Source organism: Neovison vison, chromosome 4 (assembly GCF_020171115.1).
Source record: "Neovison vison isolate M4711 chromosome 4, ASM_NN_V1, whole genome shotgun sequence".
Classification (NCBI taxonomy): domain Eukaryota; kingdom Metazoa; phylum Chordata; class Mammalia; order Carnivora; family Mustelidae; genus Neogale; species Neogale vison.
In genome coordinates, this window is record NC_058094.1 from 16,607,783 (window position 1) to 16,630,593 (window position 22,811).

At 39.8% G+C, this 22,811-nt stretch overlaps 1 protein-coding gene across 2 annotated transcripts in view; it reads right to left on the bottom strand.

The window, feature by feature from the left end:
* Positions 1-1,724: 1,724 nt before the first annotated feature.
* FAM91A1 (family with sequence similarity 91 member A1) overlaps positions 1,725-22,811 on the bottom strand; it is a 44,066-nt gene continuing 22,979 nt past the window's right edge. For both annotated transcript variants that reach the window (XM_044244989.1, XM_044244990.1), the window contains exons 16-24: positions 19,761-19,909; positions 17,891-18,025; positions 17,626-17,739; positions 13,334-13,406; positions 10,875-11,024; positions 8,823-8,927; positions 7,948-8,071; positions 6,590-6,659; positions 1,725-4,622 (exon numbers count right to left, since the gene is read on the bottom strand). In XM_044244989.1, coding sequence (XP_044100924.1) covers positions 4,440-4,622; positions 6,590-6,659; positions 7,948-8,071; positions 8,823-8,927; positions 10,875-11,024; positions 13,334-13,406; positions 17,626-17,739; positions 17,891-18,025; positions 19,761-19,909 — 1,103 coding nt within the window. In that variant the 3' untranslated portion in view covers positions 1,725-4,439. The remainder of the gene's footprint in view (positions 4,623-6,589; positions 6,660-7,947; positions 8,072-8,822; positions 8,928-10,874; positions 11,025-13,333; positions 13,407-17,625; positions 17,740-17,890; positions 18,026-19,760; positions 19,910-22,811) is intronic.

Consider the following 22,811-nt stretch of genomic DNA (forward strand, 5'->3'; position numbering starts at 1 on the left):
TGATGGTGGGAACATACCATACATTTGTCAAAGGCCATACAGAGTGAATTTTACTCAACTGAGAAACTCAACTGAGATGTAAGAGATCCCAGATGGAAGGCACAGAGTGACAAGCCAATCTGTTTTCCAAATGACACAACCTTAATGAAAGAAGTGGGAAATAACAGGAGCTGAACTAAGTAACCTTGGAAAATGGTGCTTGGAGTAGCTAGTATAAGGCTCAGGACAAAACACTCACTTCAACACTGTACTCCAGTGGGGCCATTTTTCTCACAGGGGTAGAATGTGACTATTCCAAAACCACTTTAGAAATATTCCAAGATTCAACAAATAAGCAAATAAATTATAGATAAAGAAGCCAGGGTTCTCACTCTCAGAGAAATAAGTTATAAATGAACACAGAGGCAAAACTAGAATGAACCCTGCAGTGCTGGTTCAGTGAGTATAACTGAATGTTTAATTCAACATATATATAGATATATCAAGAAATAATTATAGAGATGTGTACCATATACTGGTTAGTACACATATAGTAACTCTTAGCACATTTCACCAAAAAACCGTAGAAGCAGCAGCAGTAAGCACACCCAACACCCAGATCTTGGTATCTAAATACCAGTCTTCAATAAAAGCAACCAGTGTTCCTTGGAGAAACAGCTAATTCTAGGGCTTGCATCAAGATAATACTTGGCAGTGCTAGAAAGTAAAAATATGGTCTTAAAAAAAAAAAAAAGGAAGGCACATCAAAAGAATTTAGGAGTCAACCTCAAAGAGTTCTCAACAGCCCAAGTTGAAACAATTTACACAATAAATAACAGTATTAGATTTTAACCTATAGTTATAATTTTTTAACCTATACTTATAGTTTTTATAAATTTTTAACCTATACTTATAATTTTAAGTATAAAATAAATAGCCACGATCACATTACTAATATAATCAAAGGATCAAATAAATAGAAAAGTGGAACAAACTTTAAGAAAAATTCTAAGTAATGTATACCGATACTACCCTCCTCCACTTTACTGTGGGCTAGACTTAGTAATTTACTTCGAAAGGCAAAAAGTATAGGAAGAGGGAAAATACTTTACAGTGGAAATTCCCAGCAGACACCAACTTAGCCAATGAAGGACTATTACCAGTAATGCCTACAGACATCACGTACCCTACGATGTGAAGCGGTGCAGAAGGGCACAGCAACTCTGTGTAGCCTTCCTGATAAAGCATAACCTCAAATCTAATCACAAGAAAACATCAGACAAACCCATTTATTAAGGACATTCTGCATAATACCCAGCACTCTTCATAGTGTTGAGGTCATGAAAGACTGAGAAATTGTCACAGATTGGGAGAGACAAAGGAGGCATCAATGACGAAAGAAATGCAACGCAGTGTCCTGGATCGGATTCTGGAACAGCAGAAGGACATTAGCAGAAGACAGATAAATATCAAATTAAGTCCATAGTATAGTAAATAGTATTGTCTGAGTTTTCTGAGTTTGCCTGACAGATATGCCATAGTTTATACAGTGGTGACATTAGGGGAAGCTTGGGGAAGGGTATAGAAAACATCTCTGGACTATCTTTGCAACCTTCTTATAAATCTGAAATGTCTTCTAAACCTGAAATTAAAAGGTCATTAAAGAAAAGCCACAGCACTGAAAGCACGGCTATATTTAATATTAAGAAAGGGACTTAGAGATTATACACACATTTTCGCAGTAATTTGATCAACACCACAGTTTATTTGTAAACATATTATATGTGTCAATAATCAAATTGACAACACTTTATACATTTTGTTGCAGAATATTAACATCATACCAGAAAACAAGCCACTGTACTCAGTTACAGAGTTGTGGTACTTTAAAATCTTTAAATACAAACTGTATTTGAAACACTGAACATAAAAGAGAAACATGAATGGCAGAGAAGATTGACAACATCAAGTAAAAGAAACTGATATTCCCCCCAAAAACGAATACAAAATCATCTGATCACAGATTTAAAATGAAATAAAGGAATCAAGAAAATCAGGTATGGTTTTAAATGACACAAAGTCCCATTTCTGTAGACCCACCTGAGAGGTGAAACTGTACCACACCAAATTCTGTGTCCTTTGGGATATTTTTCTCTTGGTTTCTAGAGAATGTTTTCCCACAGTTTAAACACATTAAGGGGAGAAAAGAAAGGGGAGGTAGCACAAAGCCAAATGAAATTACTTTAAAATTCTTTCATAAGTCTTCTTTGGCAAATGAAGTCTACACTTAAAATTTAACGTTTTGTTGAACTGGATCAACACCTGTAGGATTAGGAGCTGCATCTTTCCATGAGTTAACACACGGATGAAACAAAGCCAAATTCATAAAGCAAAGCACAAAAGCAGCTTTCACATTTTACTAACAGCTCTAAAAAGCAGATTCTCCCTCCTTAAAAGTATGAGAGGTTTTTCAATGGAGACTCAGAACCTTTCCACACTCATGGGAGTTGCCCACCTGTTTTGCCAGTACTTTCCCTAAAATTCATGATCACTAATGGGTTCCAATTCTTCCTCCATTAATCTCTCAAAGGAAATATAGCAGCAAATCACTCCCATATTTTAAGTTTTCAACTTTCCACTGCAGATTATTCGATTCTTTATTCGTGTACATGTCATTACTGTAGGCTTAGATTGTTAACACAGGAATAAATAAAATAACTACAGTTAATATAAACAAAGCAGATGAAAATGAGATTAAAGAGCCCTGATCAAGTGAAATACTTACAACTTTCTGTTGAAAAACTATAAAAGTTACATACATACCTAATAGCACTAGGAATGTACAATATCAATTATTGGAAAAATAAATGAGTGATTCACAGTCTTAAGAAATTATTTTAATATTAGTATGTATTTTTCCTCTTATAGACAAACATTTATAACATACACTTGATTTCTACCTCATATAAGACAAAGTAGAAAACGAAACGTTACTGCACTTACCCCAAAACACAGCACTGACTGTGTGTCACAGGTGACCTGCTCTGAGATACTCAATTCTATAGGTAGGCCATGGTATTGAATGCATGGTTATGTTAACAGTTTTAAGAAAGGCATATATTTCCAGAAGTATGTTAAGTACACAAATACCAGTTCTATAAATAACAAAAATTATCAGCAAAAATGTTTAGGTTCTAACATTCCCGAATTTTCTAACGCTTTTAGTATTTTAGATATGTATGTTGTCTGACCAGTTAGTTTGGTTACAGTTTTAAACGAGCAAACCATTATCCTATGAGAAGAGCTACACTAAACTATAACACTGCACAAACTTCCCAAGGAAAGTAACTTAGAAAATCTAGAAACTGATTCCAATTATTCTTATTACCATTTGATATCTAAAAGAACCAATGACCAAAGAAACATTTAGAAATGACTCAATTTTTCTCAGTTCCTCCAAAACTAGTCACATAAATTTAAGATCCAGATTGCCTAAGAAAGTCTTCAAAGCAAGTTTATCACCAAAGTGTTTTTGATCAGAAGACATAGCCTTAATGCCTCTAATATGTAATTCTAACCTAAAATCACAATCCTTGGTTTCAAAACATCAAATTCGATTTTGTAGCAATTCATTGGTAAAATTACTAAACAAGAATCAGTCTGGGTGAAAACGTGCAGCAGCCACAGTTACAAGAGTGGAAAATAAATTCTATTCTTCCATAAAGACTCTATGAAAATATAAAGCCCAGAGTGACAACGGAAGTCCACATATAAACATTGGTTTAAAAATAGAATGTTTTTCAAAGCTTCTCATGAGATGTCAATGTATAGTGATAGTCTTGAGTTAAGACCTTATAAATCAAGGCTAAGTTATACATAACTATGCTGATTTACATACCTTCGACAACGTTCAACTCATATACATAATTTACAGACATCCACAGAAATTCTTAATGCCCCATCGTATCATCTCTCAAAACTGGATGTTTATTGTTTTATAGTTTTGCTACTTTAAAGTACCAAGAAGCCTTTTTAGGGGAAGAGTTCCGCCTCTTCCCGTGATCCCCTAAAGAGTAGGTAACAAAATATAAAATTAAACAAGATTTATGTTTGATAAACTAACATATAAAATTACCACTACAATATTCATAGTGACTGCTTATAAACGGTAACAGTCATCGTAGAGCCTATAAAGTATATATCCTCAGTTTTATAAAAGAAATGCAGATTGTCTCAAGGTAAAAAATACAGTGCAGGCTGCTAAAAAGCTCTCTGTGGCGTGAGGAGGTGCCATAATGAGGGAAACTTCAGAAAACGCGAACCCGTTCCCCAACCGTTGAACATCAGTGAAGCGTGAACTGCGCTGCGGCAACACGATGCTTTTTAGTGGCTGGCACTATAAAGCTAACGTTAAGAAAGAAAAAAAGGCAGAAGTGTGAGCAACGAAGGGTGGAACCAAATTACTGCAAATGGAGATTAGCAATAAGAAGCGAGGAAGGTGACCGTCCGCTCCACTCTGACAAGACGCCATCTTTAAATATTAAGTTCTTTGCCGGAAGTGGAACGCCCGACTCGGCGCAGGACTGCGAGAGCACGCTGGGGAAGCCGGCCTCGGTGGGAACGTCCAGGGTCGAAGCACCTTCCTGAGAGACAAAGAAAGGAGAAAAATCCTATAACCAACACTTTACCAAACTACTTCATACAGCCCATAATAAATACAGACTTGGCTGACCCAAGAAATGTTTACGGAACGCAAAACACTGTGGGAGACGCAGATCTCTGCCTCACAGACCCTGAGATAACCAGCGACAGGTATCACCGCACTGCGACAATGGCTAGCACAAGTCAGACTGTGGTAAGTGCTTGGAAATAAATAGAAATAATGGGCTATGAGACTGTAAGAGAAGACAAAGGTTCAATCTTAGACAATCTCTAAAAACTCCTCACATAGCATTAAGCACCAGAACATTCCATGCCCTCCAAGGGCTCTCAGATTCACATATTTAGCACAGACCTTTCTCCAGGACTCCAGGCTCACACCCTCACATAGGCTCTTGGGTGTTTCGTCATCCGTTCCACACCTACCAGGTCCATAACCTTCATCCCCCCAAGCTCTTCCCCTGCCCTCCCTACTCCATACATCAAGCTAGTCCAGAAACTGGAGAATCATGCCTGCCTCCTCCCTTCCTTTCACTGTCAAATCTTTTCCTCACACTGAATTAACTGCCAGGTTCCAGCAATCTGCCTCCAACCTGTATCCCAAATTACTTTATTCATTCACTACAGCCCAGCACCACAGTCTAGGCCAGTGGTCTCCAAAATGGGGTATGGGACTACAAAAATTTTAGAAATCCTGTATCAACTACTGCATCCTTACAGAATTTCTATTTTTGTGTTATGTTTTATTATATACATAATTTATTGATATAATAGTACACATGGGTAATAAACTTTTATTATGGATACATGCAGAATTTGGGGGTATTTTTAATTCAAGAGGATGCTCAGCTACCAAAAACTCTCACATGGTCTCTGAACGAGCTTGTCCCTTTCTAATCTGCTCTCCAAATAGTAACTAATCTTTTAAAAAAGTTGATCAGAAATAATGTCATTCTGTTTAAGAGTCTTTAATAATTTCTCTTTGCACTCGAGCATAAAATACAAATTGTTTACTATCCTCTAGAAGGCCCTGCCTCTCCTCCTCTTCCACCTCACCTCTTCCCAAGGCCCCACCTCCCCAACCACTTTCATGAGGCTTCGGCCACAGCAGCCTTCTTTCATTCCCTTGGACATAGAGTGTTTTCCTGACACAGGACCTTTGCTCCTACTAAGCTCTGCACAACATACTCTTCTCCATCCCTTAGGAAGTTTCGGCTTCTGTATCATCTCTGTCCATTTAAATTAGGTCTCCCTTTGGCTTCCATCAGATCCCAAGCGGTCTGGCTCCTTCGAAGTGCTTACTGAAATCGTAATTACTTACATATTTCAATGTTCACTCCACTATCTTCTGTCTCTCAAACATCATTATAAATTCTACTAGTGTCCTGGACAGCATTGCTTCCCCAGCACTTAGTAAAGGGTCTGGCAGCCTCAAGTAGTTATTGAAAAAAATAAATGAAACAGAACTCCAAAATACTGATTTTATAACATTGGATCAGATATTCTGAACAGAAACATTTCTGTCCAAAAGTTTATCCACAAATCAAATCTGCGGAATACCCTTTCTTTCCCTGGGGGAGAGGAAGACAAAAGGTCTACAGCACTGGCCTGAACTACAAACAGCTGCCTCTCAGCAACCGAGAACTCCTGCAGTTAACAGAGGTAGATCACACCCAGCAACCAGCACCTAGTGTGGTGTGGGGCCCATGGGAGCTGCGTAACACATTTCTGTTGAACGATGCCCTGGCACAGAACAGAGTCCCAGCTTTAGACCTTCTCCACCTGGCCAGTAAATCATGTGCAAGAAAATAAACTTCCTAAATCTCAGCATCTTTACTGATCAATGAGAATTAATGCTTATTTCATTACTGTGGAGACCCAAGACAAACATGGAAGTGTTCTGCATCCTCTAAAGCTCTATGCAAATACCATATTTTTAAAATTTTGTTACCTGGAATGAGTGAACAAAGTTAAGGACCTGTAGAGAGAGTTTTCTACTGGAATGTAAGAGGTTCTGAAGGCTGAAAAACAGGGGCAAAAGTTTAAAACAAATATAATGAGAAGAACGAATATCTCGCAAGAGTTTAATTTCAGCAATTTAAATGCATTTATATATGTAAATATATTCTGATTAATCACTTTTTTTTTTTTAATTTCAACGGTTCTCATCAATGAAATTGTCCTGGGGGCAATGCAAATTGCCATGGTTCTCATCAATCTAATAATATTAAAACTGGGAGTTAATAATGCCTAAAAAGACCATTTTGAAATAAAAAATCACGTATAAAACCAAAACTGAGAAGTTACCATTAGCAAAAGCCTAAACTATTAGTAGCAAATATAAATGTTAAATGAAAGAGAACTTTTCAAGTAGGAATGACAAGTATGATACCAACTTCAAATACCCAAATTAATTTTAAAATACATCCTGATAAAAGGTCTGACAGATTAACTATATATCAACCCACCAAAATCAAGTATTTTTCAAATATGGAAACTGGTAACAATTATGGTGGCAATCTTTAAAGCTGTATCGTATTTCTACATTTTTATTCATGTAGATGGCTTTTGGAGAATTACTGAAATTTGTGTTGACTGAGTACTTTAATCTTCTGATAAAGTACTATTAAGTCAACTGAATGAATTATTATCCAACTTTGAGACCTGTGGACATCCACTCTCCCAGACACCCTTGCCACGACAGTCAGATTCAAGGACATTCCTCTCTGCTCAAGAGTCGTAAAACTTTTCCAACAGTGACTCTTAGCAACGGCTCCCAATGGATCAGAGTCAGCATGCAAGACAAAACCTCCATGTCATCTCTGATAAGTAATATACATGCTCACTTTAGAAAATACGAAACTGAAGAAAATTTAGAAATTCAGCTATGATTCCAACAAAAGAATCACATGTCATTTACATGACATAACTTGAGTGCGTTTGCTCAGAGGGACAGAAGTACACAAGGGAAACATTCTACAGAGACATACATATTACAAACACTAGGCACGATCTCACATAAGCATGCTAATTTGGTTAGCACTCTAACCAAATCCGGGTAACTAAGTTAACATAATTAAAATTAACCAAAATATGTGCCCCCAATGTTTGCATGTGTCAAAATTTTGAGATGCTAAAGTTTAATTTTGAAAAATATAGTAAAACCCTTAAACTAGCAATCTTTATTCAATCAATGAATAGACACAAGGCCATTACTATGCTCATGTGTGAAATAAAGGAAAATAAGATGTGGCAACTGACAACCTAAGCCTCACAGATGAAAAGATGACAGTGAACATAAACCCTTACCTCTCTTTTCTGCAAAGGCCATGTGTAGCAATTTTTCTACAAACTTTCCGGTTTAATTCTGAACTAAACAATGGAATTCCAAAGCACAGCTCGAGAGGAACCCAATCTGCTTCTGTTGTGGCAACTACAAGACAATTTATAGTTATTAATCACATATGTATTTACAAATTTTTAATTGACCAGGGTTTCTTAACGGACATCCAGAAATTTTCAGATTCCTCCTACCCCTGGGGTCCACCAATGGGCTTCACAGGGGAGAGGACTTCGGGCATCAAGAAAGAATCTTTACTGAGTAAGTACATGCTTCTGGGGGAAGGCACAGAGTTTTCAACAGATGCTCAAAATGGCCTTTTACCAAAAAAATTAAAAATAAATAAAAAGAGAGAGAGACACTGTAAGACATCAACAAGATGAAAGAATTTAACACAGGAAAGATGAAACTAAAGTCACTGTTCTCAGGTCCTATTTTTGTAACATTTCATTTTCATTGTTATTCTAAATACATAAACATGTTTCCTAATGAATACTTACTAAAATAAAAGGCCCGCTATGGAAAATCTGAGCAGACAAATGACATCCAAATAATTTAACAGAAGAGTTAAATCTCCAAAACTAGTCTTAAACTGCAAATAATTCTTTTTTTTTTTTTTTTTTTTTTTTTAAGATTTTATTTATTTGACAGAGAGAGAGAGAGATCACAAGGAGGCAGAGAGGCAGGCGGGGAGTGAGGGGAAGCAGGCTCCCTTCTGAGCAGAGAGCCCGATACAGGGCTCGATCCCAAAACCCTGAGACCATGACCTGAGCCGAAGGCACAGGCCCAACCCACTGAGCCACCCAGGTGCCCCTAAAACTGCAAATAATTCTTAAAGCCATACCAGAATTTTGTTTTGCTGCCGAGTCTATAGCTGCTTCCTCAATGACCATTTCAAATGACTCTGTACTCCCATTTACGTCCGAGCCAGAAGCCAAATCAGGTTCTCCTTGCAATGAAAAGACATACACAACATTAGGATTCTCGTAGTTGGCACAAGTCGTCCATCAGCCCTAAAGGGAGAGAAGACGTCCAACAATAGGAATGACAGTGGAGAACAACGAAGGGTCTTCAGCCTATAGCAGCTGTTCCCAACAAGGGGGCAATCCTGCCCCCCAAAAGACCTCTGACAATGTCTGGAGACTGATACAGCTGTCATGCATGGGTACAGGGACACTACTGATATCCAGGGAGCTAAACATGCTTCAACGCACGGGACAGGCCCCACAACACGGAACTGTCCAGCTCAGAATGTACATGACGCCGAAGTGGTGAAACCCGGGCCCCAGGAAACAAGGACTCTAAAGTCAGAACACAAGTTCAGACTTTCACTTAGATCATTACCAAAGTCGCTTCTATCCCCATGGAAACATGTAGTCAGATTATGTCACTCCTCTTCAAAATTCGGAGTCCTCCTATCTTTTAGCACACGAGATCCTCCAAGATCTCCTGACCTTACCTACTTCTCTACTCTCATTTTCTACTACTTTCTTTTGGCCCAGATGAGCTATTCTTCTGCCTGGTTCCCTCTACCTGAAAGGCTGCTACTGTCCAAATAAACAAACATCTTTTATGTACCCAAAGCCTCACTTTTCAAAACTGAGTTCAAACTTTACCTTCCCTAAGACGCCTCCTCTGATAGCTCAGGTGGGCCGAGATGCACCTTCTCTGTCCTACGGCAGCCCATTAAGCCATTGCCAAGCTCTACCGCAGCCTCTTGACACTACACAGCAGGCTGGTTCACTGGCTTGTCTCCCCTCCTTAGGTCTTAGTAACTTCAATCCTTTCAGCACCTAAGCGGGTACTCCATAAATGTTTGAGCGATGAAAGAAGTAAAACATGACTGTAGCAGACATGCTTTGAAATGACCGCCTTACCCAATACCCCTGTTTGGAAAATACCCTGTGATATGTGGCAGCCAACTGTTAAGATTTACTCAGATTCTCCAGCCAAAGGTAAAGGACCAAGGCTGGATATGTAACTCAAAGGGAGCCAAGCCAATCCACTGGACATCGAGCAATGGCCATATTTACTGAGGATTCCACGCGAAGAGGCTTAGGGAATCAACATCTATCCACAGCAGATGTTTGAACTGAAAGGTTTTCTAGAGTCACGGACCAGAGCTGGTACCAAAGCCACATACAAGCCAAAATTCTTCCAGAGCAGAAACAACCAGTAAGCAGAAGGTGATGGGAAAATACATTTTTTAATTAAAAGGAAAAAGGAAAACAGGCTGTTGTCAGTATGAAGGCTGGAGTGGAGACAGAGGAAGGAGAATGAGGTCAGGAAGGCTAACGAGCAGGACAAGGCTGCGACAGCTCATGGTCAGACGACTGAGACGCAGACCAGCGTGACCATCATGGCGAATGTAAAATGGAGAAGGGAAGACAGGATTTGAGAGACATTTTAAAAGACCAATTCACAGAATGTGGAAACTAAATGGCCATCATGGCAAAAGAAGGAAGAGACGAAGATTAAGATTACAGGCCTGGGTTACTGAGACAGTCATGCCTTTGACAGAAAGAGAAAGCTTCAACGGGAAAAACTGTTCACTCTACTTTAGAAACAGTTTTACACAGAGACTGAAGTCTTGAAGCCATCACCCCACAAAAGGACTTAAATTAAAACCTACAGAGATGACAGGGCGAATACCCCACACCCGTTCTGTACCCCAACCCCAGGCTAGCACCCCTTTAGCTGGGCGTGTAGTGTTTTCTCCATCCCAACAACTGGTTTGTCCAAATAACACCAGAGGATACTCCATCATCTTAATGAAAAAACACCAAGCATAAAATAATTCAACGTCCCCACGGAAGTCTCCCTGCTTCTTAGGTATTAAGACTAGGATCAACTCCACATAGTGATCTTAATTCAAAGAACCCAACTGTTGGCTGACCTCGTTCATCAGAAGCATCACTGAGTTTTCGGTGTGCAAGCTGGCTAGAAGCATTCAACATGGTGACATAGCCACAAAAATGCTGCAAGTCCACTTTGGTCCTTAATAGTTGCAAGGCTTTATGAACACCCATATTGACACGAGTAAATTCTGAGGACAAAGATTGACAGCACATGTTAAGTAAACAGTTTTATAACAAGACATCAAAAATGTAACTATACTTCTATTAATCAATTCTTTTTTTTTAAAGATTTTATTTATTTGACAGACAGAGATCAAAAGTAGGCAGAGAGGCAGGCAGAGAGAGAGGGCAAGGGAAACAGGCTCCCTGCTGAGCAGAGAGCCCGATGTGGGGCTCGATCCCAGGACCCTGGGATCATGACCTGAGCCGAGGGCAAAGGCTTTAACCCACTGAGCCACCCAGGCGCCCCCTATTAATCAATTCTTAGAACTTTAATCTATCAACACTGATTCTAAGAAAGAACTACCCATGAACATGAAAGGCCAGGGTACACACATTATTTACAGCCTCCAGGAGGCATTTATTGTATCAAAACAAATTACCTAAGTAAGCAAACAGGACCAGTCAGGGGCAAATTCTCGAGGCTTCTCTTTGTGGTTCTATTCTGCCTCAAATGCTTACTTGTTGGGCTTCTGCCAAGAAATGTATTAAATACACACCATGTTTTTGAAAAAATTTTAAAAGTAAAATTATTCCTACTGAAATTAAAGCTAAAGTGCACTTGAAACTATATCCTTAATAAATTATTCAAATATTAGTGCAATTCCTCATAACTCGGTGAACTTATAAACAGAAAGATGCTCCATACTCAAATACGAGGATTCCTTTCTTTTATCTTTCACACAATCCTCTCTCAAGGCAAAAGAGCTATTAATCAGTCTTTAAGATTTTACACATTTGAAGATCCCGTCGTCACTAGCCTGTATCTTGAGGCGAACAAATATTTTTCCCACAGAATTTATGAAGTGTCAAAGGAGTAAGTAGCAGAATTTAATTGCAAAGAAGTACTTATTTCTGAGAAAGGGGCTGTGTTTTGGAAGAGAAAACTCTTCTCCAAATTTCACGCACATTTATTCACAACAGGCAAAAGAGAAATGAACTTCAAACGCAAGGCTTCTGCGGTCTAGCTATGTTAAGAGGAAAAAATATTTTTAAAACCTTCCTTTTCCCTACTTTGGGGGAGTAAGGGAGAGTGGTGACTACCATCATTCTGGAAGAATATTAAGTTCTTACAGAAACTAACCTAAGTTTACTTGAACCACTCACTGCTCTCTAAAAATTCAAGCATCATGGCTCTAAGAACAAGAAATATACAGAAAAAACATAGGAAACCAGAAACATAACCAGAACTTAAGGTTACAGAACAGCAGTTTTACATGGAATGGAAAACATAAGTGCTGTATGAATATATGGCAGTTTAAATCAGATAATGTTTCTCTTTTGAATATATATACCTTTTTAATATTCAAAAGAGAGAGGGTTATCTCCTATAATAAACAAAAGAAAAAATAAATTTACTTTTAACAGAAATTCTGTGAGCATCTCTCATCAAATGCACTTGTAGCTTACATCCAATTCTAGAAAGAGCTAACTTTAAACAGGGCTTTCGCCCCTTGATTCTAACTAGCTTAATTTAGCTCAACCTCTAACTCACATCCTAATAGCAAAAATAATATTTAATGGCAAACTCAAATGTCGAAAGAGGGAATCCCTACAAGTGCTCCGTACACTGTAAAGTCCACACATGTTGACTGACACCTGGGTCTAAATTATCTTAAACAGCCCCCGTGAGGTGGGAGGGACAGTATGTAACATTGGGGGGAAAAAATCAACTAAGCATGAAATATTCCCAACGAACTGTCTTCTCCCCAGCCTCCAAATAAACAACACAAGGGAAGTGAAAGGCTAAACAGAGAGAAAAGCTAGTCTTCCACCAGGCAGGGACCCACTGATAAACTCTTCATCTCCAAGGCAGACTAGCATTCCTTCACAGGTCCTACGTGAGTCTTATTCTACTAGTTCTTTGTGGGAAAAGGCACATGACAGAAAACTATCTTTGCCAATATTTATTTATTTATTTATTTGAGATTTATTTATCTATGAGCACAGGAGCATGAGCAGGCCGGGGGGGGCGTGGAGAGTCGGGGGAAGCAGGAGGAGAGAGAGAATCTCAAGCAGACTCCTCACTGAGTGTGAAGCCCGACAGTGGGGCTTGATCTCCTGACCCTGAGATCATGACCTGAGCCAAAATCACGAGTCAGACGCTTAACTGACAACCCACCCAGGTGCCCCCATCTTCGCTAAGAGTCTTAAAAGCAGCATAAGCACCTAGGACTGAAAAATTTTAAGAATTCACTTCCTGCTATGTTTTCTACCAAACTGTTGACAAAGATTAATTATAAAGAAGTTAAACAGATATAATTCAAAAGTAAGATACCTCCTTGTAGTTCTGTTTCATCAAATGGAAACGGTATGTGGACAGTTTCTCCTATCCCATGCAAACCATGTCCCTAAAGATGAAAAAAAAAAACAGTTGAAAGGTATATAAGAAACCTGTATTTCCAAGAGCAAACAGATCATCAAACCATAAATAAGACTATGCCATGTGATGGTATACCCTACATTAATATTCCATTAAAAAACTTTCAACAATTTTTTTATTTTTCTCTACCAAGCAATGACCATCTTGAGGATATATTATAATTTCCAAAGCCATATGTCTCCAATGGAGTGGATGGCTAATGAAAAACAAAGAGGCCGATTTAACAGGTACATGAGGTGAGACAGCAGAGACTGAAATCAAGTACACTCACACAAGGGTTAGCTGTAGTTCTGATAAAAGAATCCCACCATCAATTGCCTGGCAGATCATGAACTGGGAATGCAAAACTCAAAAACCTGTAATCAGTGACATATATTCAAGACTGTATAATTATAAAAGCCCCTCTACAGGGGTTAAATAAATTAATGGATGTATTTTCAAGGCAGCATGGTGAGGGGGGAAGCAAGCTCCCTACGAACTGAAATGGAAAGGTCTCCACTTGCTAAGTGAAGATCACAGGGGGACAGCACTGTGCATTGGCTCGCGCATGCGAAGAACTCCTAGACAACGATAGCAGAAACTAATAAATGTATCTGATCTGGAGGAGAAATGGGGAGAAGGGAGCAGACAATATAAGAAGTACGGTAACACTTTTCTCTGTGCATCTTTTCATAGTGTTTTATTTCTGAATTATGTGAAGATTCTAATTCAAAAATTAAGAAAAATCTTAAGTCTAACCACCCCACTCCCATGCTACACATAATTTAGTTTTAGCTATTGCATTCAATTAATGTTCATTTGAATTCTGTTAGCTTTAAAAGGTTTTTTGCATTTAAATCCCCAAATGTTTTGATGTAAAAATAATAAACATGAAGAATCTAATGTTTACATGCATTTAGTGGTGTTATAATAGAAAATTTAAGTTGACACTGGGGATCTATACATTTTTTCCCTTTCAAAAAACCTATACATTATTGAAGTCAAAGTACTATGCTATAAAAGAAAAAAACATTTCAGAGAAAAATAGCACTCATTAAGACGGTTCATACAACAAGGCGAACACGTTTCTTCAGACAGCTCTTTTCAGCTTCATTGGTACAGTTACGACTTAAACCCTAATCAAGACTGTTGTAGAAAGACAACTATCATATGATCTCCCTGATCCGAGGAAGTGGTGATGCAACATGGGGGCTTAAGTGGGTAGGAGAAGAATAAATGAAACAAGATGGAATCAGGAGGGAGACAAACCATAAGTGACTCTTAATCTCAAAAAACAAACTGAGGGTTGCTGGGGGGAGGGGGGTTGGGAGAAGGGGGGTGGGGTTATGGACATTGGGGAGGGTATGTGCTTTGGTGAGTGCTGTGAAGTGTGTAAACCTGGCGATTCAGAGACCTGTACCCCTGGGAATAAAAATATATGTTTATAAAAAATTAAAAATTAAAAAAAAAGAGACTGTTGTAACAAAAGTGTGGTTTTAATCAAAATCTTGATTTTGTTATGTGAATTCCAGCAAGGTGTATTTCTTCCATACCACTTAGTAAAGAAGGCATTCTTGTTGAGCAAAAACAAAACTCTGTAACCAACACTTTGAAACTCCTGTCTGCTTCTCCTACCACTGCCACCTCACACCGAACATCTCGGGAGACCTTCCTGTGTGCTACGTGTAGGATTCTACCCATTTTGTGCGGATTATGCAACTCGGTCATAAGCTTCAACAACCTTATAAAGACAGAACCTGTTATTATCTCCAGTTTGCAGGCGAAGGAATTCAAGGTTACCAAACTCACCCGAGACTCCTCATAAATGATAGAATCAAGATTTGCATCTAGACAAACTGACTGGAGCCCACACCTAACTCATTCCATTATGTCATTTCCCACCATGAAACCCTGCCTGGTGTTCCTCCCTCCCGGCTAACACTTCGTCCCTCATGGTTTCAACGACCTCCGCGTGCTGATGCAGACACTCCAGTCAGTGCCTCCTGTTTAACTCTCACCTGGATATCAAAGTATTTTCAATGACCGATTAGACAGCGCCACCATCCACATGTCCCCATGGGCACCTTATACTCAACATGCCCCAAACGCAACACATCACCTGACCCCCAGCGACTGGCTCTTCCTCCTCTTTTCTGTCAAGCAGGGACAGAACCGTTCTTCCACTTTCACAGGCCAACACCCCAGGAATCATTCTCTTCCTCTTCTCATATCCTTCTCAGACATCTGATCAATTCTATTCATCTTAATTTGTAATAATTCTTGAACCCATTTTCGCTTTCAATTCTTATTACCACTTCCCTGATCTAGGTTGCCTTCACCTCTTACCGGGACTCATACACTAAATCCTAACCGGATTTCTTGATTTAGGTCTCTTTTCCTACTGGGTTGGGGGTAGCATACCTGCGTAGCATCCTCTCCAAGCTCATCTTCCCAAAACATACTGACCATAAAAATCCCCTGCTCAGTACCCTTTACAGGCTGCCATCAATCTAGAGGGTACAGTGTAAGCTCTGTAGCAAAACGGTCAAGGTACACTACACTCCAGAGGCTGCCTGGAGTGTACATCAAAACACTCAGGAGAAACTACTCTGAGCCAGGTGCTCTTCTAGGTACTAGGGAAGCAGCAGCGGGGAAAGAGAAAAAAAAAATCTCTGCCCAGAGATTTATTCCTGCTAACCCCTGTGCCTGGCCGGGCTCTCTTCTGTATCTCCTTCTATACTCAGCCTGAGTCTCACAGTCTCTGATGAGTATCTCCCAAGCCCTTTTCCTTGCCTCAAGGCTGAATTGGGTACTACTCTAATGTGTGCACCATATATAATCCTATTCAGCACTCAGGAAAAGAACCGAAATGGACTGCTTAGGCAACATTTCCCACCAGACTTAAATCCCTTGAACTCAGGGACTATGTCTTACTTGTCTATCCACATTAACTGGCACAGAATATGGCACATACAATTGTTAGTTGAATAAACTGAAGAAATCTTTATTGAGAACCTGCTGTGAAGCAGAAAGCATGCTGCACACTTCACACGCAGTCCTATTTCATTCAGTAATCCTAGGGCTATAAACGGCTTATCCCCTCATTAGCTGCTACTATTACTTTTCGTTGTTATACAGTAAATATTGTCATGGCCATTCTACAGGTGGCAAACTAAGTAGAAGTATCTTCAAAACGTCACACAGCTCATTAGCACAAGAAAAGAGGCTCACCACTGTTAGGCATCAGGAAAATACAAATCAAAACCACAGTGAGATACCGCTTCATACCCTAGGAGGGTTATAATAAAACAAGTCAGGTAATACCAAGTGCTGGTAGGAATGTGAAATGGTGCGGCCACTCTGGAAAACAGTCTGGAAGATCCTTAAACAGCTGCACACAGAATTACCATATGACCCAGCATTTCCATTCCTAGATACAAGAGAAATGACAACACGGCCACACAAAAACCTATAAATGACCACGTGTAGCAATGATTACCATTATTCGTAATAGCCAAAAGGTGGAAACCCAAATGTCCATCAGCAATAGGTGGAAAAACAAAATGCTATTCATACAAGGGACTCTTCTTTGGCCATAAAAAGGAATGGAGTACTGATTCATGATGGACTGATACACGCTACATGATGAACCTCAAAAGAATTCTGCGAAGTAAAAGAGGTCAGTGACAAAATACCATGTATTACGTGACTCCACGTATGTGAAATGCCCAGAATAAGCATTCTAGAGAGATAGTAAGGTGCTGTTTAGGGCTGGGGAATAAGGGAGGGAGAACTAAGCATTCAGGAGTTCTTTTTTGAGGTGATGGAAATGTTCTAAAATAAGCATGGGGAAGGCTGTGGACACATGTGCCTACCTACTAAAAACCACAGAGTTGTACAATGTCAATCGGTGGACTGTATGCTATGTGAATTCTAGCTCAACACAACTACTGTAAATACAGCCACACGGGTAGCAAAAGACGAAGCTGGAATTCAAAGCTGGGTCTCACTCCAAAGTCCATGTTGTTTCTGCAATTCCCACACTGCCGGACGAAGGCCAGCAGGAAAACCGGCATCTGATCCCTTACATTTCAGCTTTACAAATCTCAAATTACTGACATCCAACTGCGGCTCGGCAGAAAGCTAGACAACTTATAATCTTCTAAGTCAAAATCCAAAACTGGTTGTTTCAAATAAAGCAACGGTACCTGAATCAAAACTGCCGAATGAGTCAAGGCATCATTCAACATTGTGAGCACATTTGACGTAGGAACGACGCCAGGATCATGGCCCCAAGATGTTATGAGTAATCGATCATAACCCTATGGGGAAAAAAAAATGAATAAAAGATGAATAAAATGGTGTTCAGAAATGGAAAAAAAAATTCAGAAGGTCATTAAAATACTGCTTACCAAATTCTCCCCTCCTCATAAATATAGAGAAAAAAAAAAAGACACACTTCGCACAACGTACCTGGAATATATCTGGCAGTTTTCGAAGCCTTGTACCTTTGGACAATAGAAGAGATGGTGGTCCTTGCCCAGTGATGTAGTAAATGTACAGTTTAAACCAGACAGAACTGACTTCTGGGATAGCTGGTCCAATATGCTGGAATCACAAAACAGGGAAGATAAAGTTGTAATACTTAATGAAAGCAGACACATCTCACAAGGGACCAAGGATGAAGTCTTGCAAATAGGTAATGCCTCACATAGATGTTAACTGCTATTATCCCTATGAAAATAAACTTCAGATGCTCCATTCAAACAGTTTCAATCTTACCCTAGAACTGAGAAAGCACGTCTTACACAACCGGGAGAATCGACTCTGGAGCAGAACACCAGGGTTTGAATCTTGGCTTTGTCCCCTAAGCTATATCATCTTAAGAAGCTCACTATAACTCTATACCTCACTTTGCTATTCTGTAATGTGGCGATAAAATATCTACTTTGTAAAGACACTGTAAGATTGTTCCAAAAGGTTTAAAACAGCACCTGTCATCTAATAAGCTCTATTTCAAAGTGCCAGTTACTGTCATTAATCACATGTGATTTTTCACAAAAGGAACTAGCGAACCTTCCATCCATCTTATCATTCATTCAGTTCATGGATTCCTACTAGGCCTAGAAGTCATGTCACAGAATGGGAGAAAGTGTGTATATAGAGTTGTAGGGGGAGCACACAAAGAATTATTTTTTTAAAAATTGGCAAATGCTAACCTATAACCACTCCTACTGGATAGAGGACAAATTTGGGGGTGCGTGAGGTATGCTCACTAAGGCAGCTAGAAGAGCATATAACTAACAACCCTGTACCAGGATCCCTTCCTTTCTTCTACACCATTAACCTCGCAGGGGACTAGGCAGGATGTAGCACTAAGAACAGCAATCTGATCCCCGCTCTCTGAAAACGGTACAGGCCACAGTGTCCTTGCTAAGCATACAGATAAACAACTGATTTAGGTTTAAAAAGAGAGCAGTAATGTTCATAAGTCAATTGTGAGATCGCCACAGCTCTAGCTTCCAAGCAGTCTTTCCTTTCCGGTTTATTTAGCAAGCGTAGCTCCACTTCTGAGACACTTTATTTTTCCAAATTAAATTGACTTTATCCCTGCAGGCAATCCAGGCTTCCTTCATAGAGCATCCAGAACATTCCCTTTAAAATAGTGCAGTCATCAACGTGGCGCCTGAGTGACTCCATTGGTTGAGCGTCTGACTCTTGGTTTCGGCTCGGGTCAGGATCTCAGGATCTGAGATTGAGCCCTGTGTTGAGCTCTATATTCAGTGCAGAGTCTGCTGGAGATTCTCTCTCTCCTCCTGCCCCTCTCCCCACTCATACTCATGCTCTCTCAAATAAATAAATAAAATCTTTAAGAAACAGTAATAAGGGGCGCCTGCATGGCTCAGTGGGTTAAAGCCTCTGCCTTCGGCTCAGGTCATGATCCCAGGGTCCTGGGATCGAGGCCCACATCGGGCTCTGTGCTCAGCAGGGAGCCTGCTTCCTCCTCTTTCTCTGCCTGCTTCTCTGCCTACTTGTGATCTGTCAAATAAATAAATCTTAAAAAAAAAAAAAAAGTAATAAAGTAAAACACTGCCTTTATTAAGAAAACATCAATGTGTCCCAAATCATTAGATGAAACATGAATGAAACATACCACCTCTATGTCATAAACTGAACATTTTACAACAGCATAAAATACAAAACTGCTTTCTGAGTTACTGATGTTAGCATGTGGCATCTGCAAATTGAGAAATAACATGATCAAACTGGCAAACCTCTTCTTCAAGTCACCACAGGGAAGGGGGAAATGACAGCACTCGCCATGCTCCAAGTGGCTCTTTACCTGAGGGGTACAGCTGCTCACAGGCCGGATTTCATTGGTGAGAGGAGCCATGGACACGAGCAGGGTGTAATTTTTGTTTAGCACTCGGCTGCACGTTGCAGGGTCCAAACCAAGAAGGCTCTCACAGCGTAAGAGATCCAGAGGAAAACCTGGATGATGAGCAAGCGTACAGGGAGGATGAAAGACCGACAGGGTGGAACAGCAATGTCTAAGACAAATACCGCTAACCGTCCTGGTGGTTAAACATCCTTCTAATAGACGGAGTATCTCTATTAATAGTGCCAAATTCCCTCAGAAACCACGAAGACCCTTTAGGATTTAAAGCTAACAGTCTTTATTCCCTGATCTGGAAAGTAACCGTCTACTGGGGTTTTGTGAGGCTACTCCCTTTTATATTAGAGATACGTGTTTGCTCTACCTCACTTCCTCTCCATCTCCAGCTGTTCCCAAGAGGTGGCATATTATGGAGACATACAGGCCACAAAAAAAGCTGTGGCCTGGCGTCCCCCAGTTTCCAATTTCTGCAAAGAGTTTCATGGCCAAGTTCTGAGTTTGGTATAGGAACGAGAGTTCTCATTAACAATACGGGCCCAAGACTGCTGGTCCATAAAGCAGGAAGTCCCTCGGCATGTAACAGATTTTCAGTGTTCCCATACTAGAACCCTTTCAGAAAATTCCAGTCCTATTCATTCTCTTAAAAAGATAGAGAAGGCTGAAAGAAACGCCAGGAGACCAAGTTAGCTCACCTCCCCCTCAAGCAAGAATGAACCAAAAAACATATGGCCTGCTGGAAGGGCCCAGAAGCATTTGGCACAACTAGTACCAGGACTTCGCTCTTGAATACCATGTTCTAATAAAAGAAAATTGGCTCCTGGGAGAAAAGGTTGATTCCAAGACTGGGACAGAAGAACAAGAGAAGACAGTTTTGCCAGAAAGTAAAGAACTGCCCCAAATGTAAGAATTGTTTTAAAAAATGGAGGCATGGCACAAGGAAACGGGAGGCAGCTTGAAAGGAATCCTACTGGCAAAACTGGAGACAACCACAGCACACAAGTAATTGAGAGAGAACAGTGACTAACTATACGCCATTGAAAAAAATAGGAATTCATCAATCCATACTGAGAATATAAAAAAATGCTCAGTCCCAACTGTTATCGGAAGAACTGGAGTTGGAAAAAAAATGATCAATTTACAACCATCACAGACAAGAATGGTTCAGGCAGGACCAACACTGGACGCTCCATCCGGGGGAGATACTGACGAGCAGCAGGTGATGTGCGCGGTCTCAGAGTACCTGTCCACAGACTACTGAGTCGCTGCACGAGGGGAGAATACTTAACTGTGTAGTAGAATAACCAAAAACACATTAACTGGGTGATCAAAACTAGTATCACAATGGGGGCGGACAGGAATCCCATGCCTCCGGATGTCATACCCTTAGAAGAACATTTAGGTAATACTCTGGACTTGAGTGCATGACCTGAACCTAATCACAACAAAACATCCCACACACCCAACATGAAGAACTTTCTAGTAAAACTAACAAAAAGAGACTATATTCTTAAAAAAATAATAATGTCATAAAGGACAAAAAAAGGTTACAGACTTGTTCCAGAATAAAGGAGATAAAGGAGACATGACAATTTAATGTAGTATTGGATCTTAAACTAGATCCTGCATTTGAGGGGGAAAAATGTTATTAAGGACATTACTGGGTCAGCTGATAAACTGGAATATGAATGGCAGGTTACTGTAGCAATTAACCTTCTGAAGATGATGTCAGGGACTAGCCCTATTTTTAAGAAACGTCCCCTGAATAATTTTGTGGACAAAGATCATGGTATGCAACTTACTCCCAAATTCTGGGTTCGAAGTAATTATACTATTCTTAAATTCTTAAAACTTTTTTGTAAATTTGAGGTATTTTCAAATAAAATGTTGCTAATGGAGGAAAGCAAGCCATAGACATCAGGACGAGCATCTGTCGCACACAGCCAGCAAACAAGGTGGCAGGGGGAGGGGGAGAAGACAGATCTGGCTGGAGCCAGATGGGAGGTTCATTTTGAAGGAAAACGAGAGCTAAGCAGGTGGCTTAGGAAAAGGAGAGAAGGGGCAAAGTTCTATAAAGACCAGAGAAAGGGCCCCTGGGCGGCTCAGATGGTTAAGGGTCTGCCTTCAGCTCAGGTCATGAGTCCAGAGTCCTGGGCTCAAGCCCCGCATCGGGCTCTCTGTTCAGTGGGGAGTCTGCTTCTCCCTCTGCCCCTCCTCCCACTTGCTCTTGCTCTTTCTCTCTTTCTCAAATAAACAAATAAAACCTTAAAAAAAAGACTAAAGAAATTTATGCTTGACTACATACAAGAAATCAAGAACAAATTTAATAAAACTGAGAAATCAGTTATGAGTGAAAAAATGTCAGATAAAAAATCTTTGTGAGGAAAGACTAAACAATGAAAGCTCTACCTGGTACCAAAAACAGTCCACTATCAAATCAACCTCACGAGTTACAATAATACTTAACTACTTTCATACAGATTAGGTTTGGGTTTTTCGTTCAATTTAACTTTCTGGTACACAGACCATTCATGGTGAAAAACAAAGTTTAGTCCAGACTACTAAGCAACAGATTGTTTAGGAATAAATCAACAAATAGTTTAATGTTCAAGAGAAGATAATAAACAAGATAGAGGAAAAAAAGTTTTTTTTTTGAAGAAACATGGACTTAAGTCCCATGTCTTCCACTGACTAATCCATACAGGACAAATGGGCAGAAGATTTGACCAAAACAAGCTAATTTCTCTACCTATAAAATGAGTTACATTTGACTGGTCACCCGCACTAACATTCCTGGACACTACGATGCACAGGAAAGGATGGTGTATTTCAAGATGGCTATGACAGAGTATTACAAATATTCTAATCCATTACCTCCCTAAGTCCCTAAAAAGTCCTAGTAATTTCAGGATTTTTACATACAAAGACATCCTCAAGATTGTGCTCCTCATTGCTTAGGTCACATGATCTACCTGGTAGCCAAAAAATGGTTACCATGAA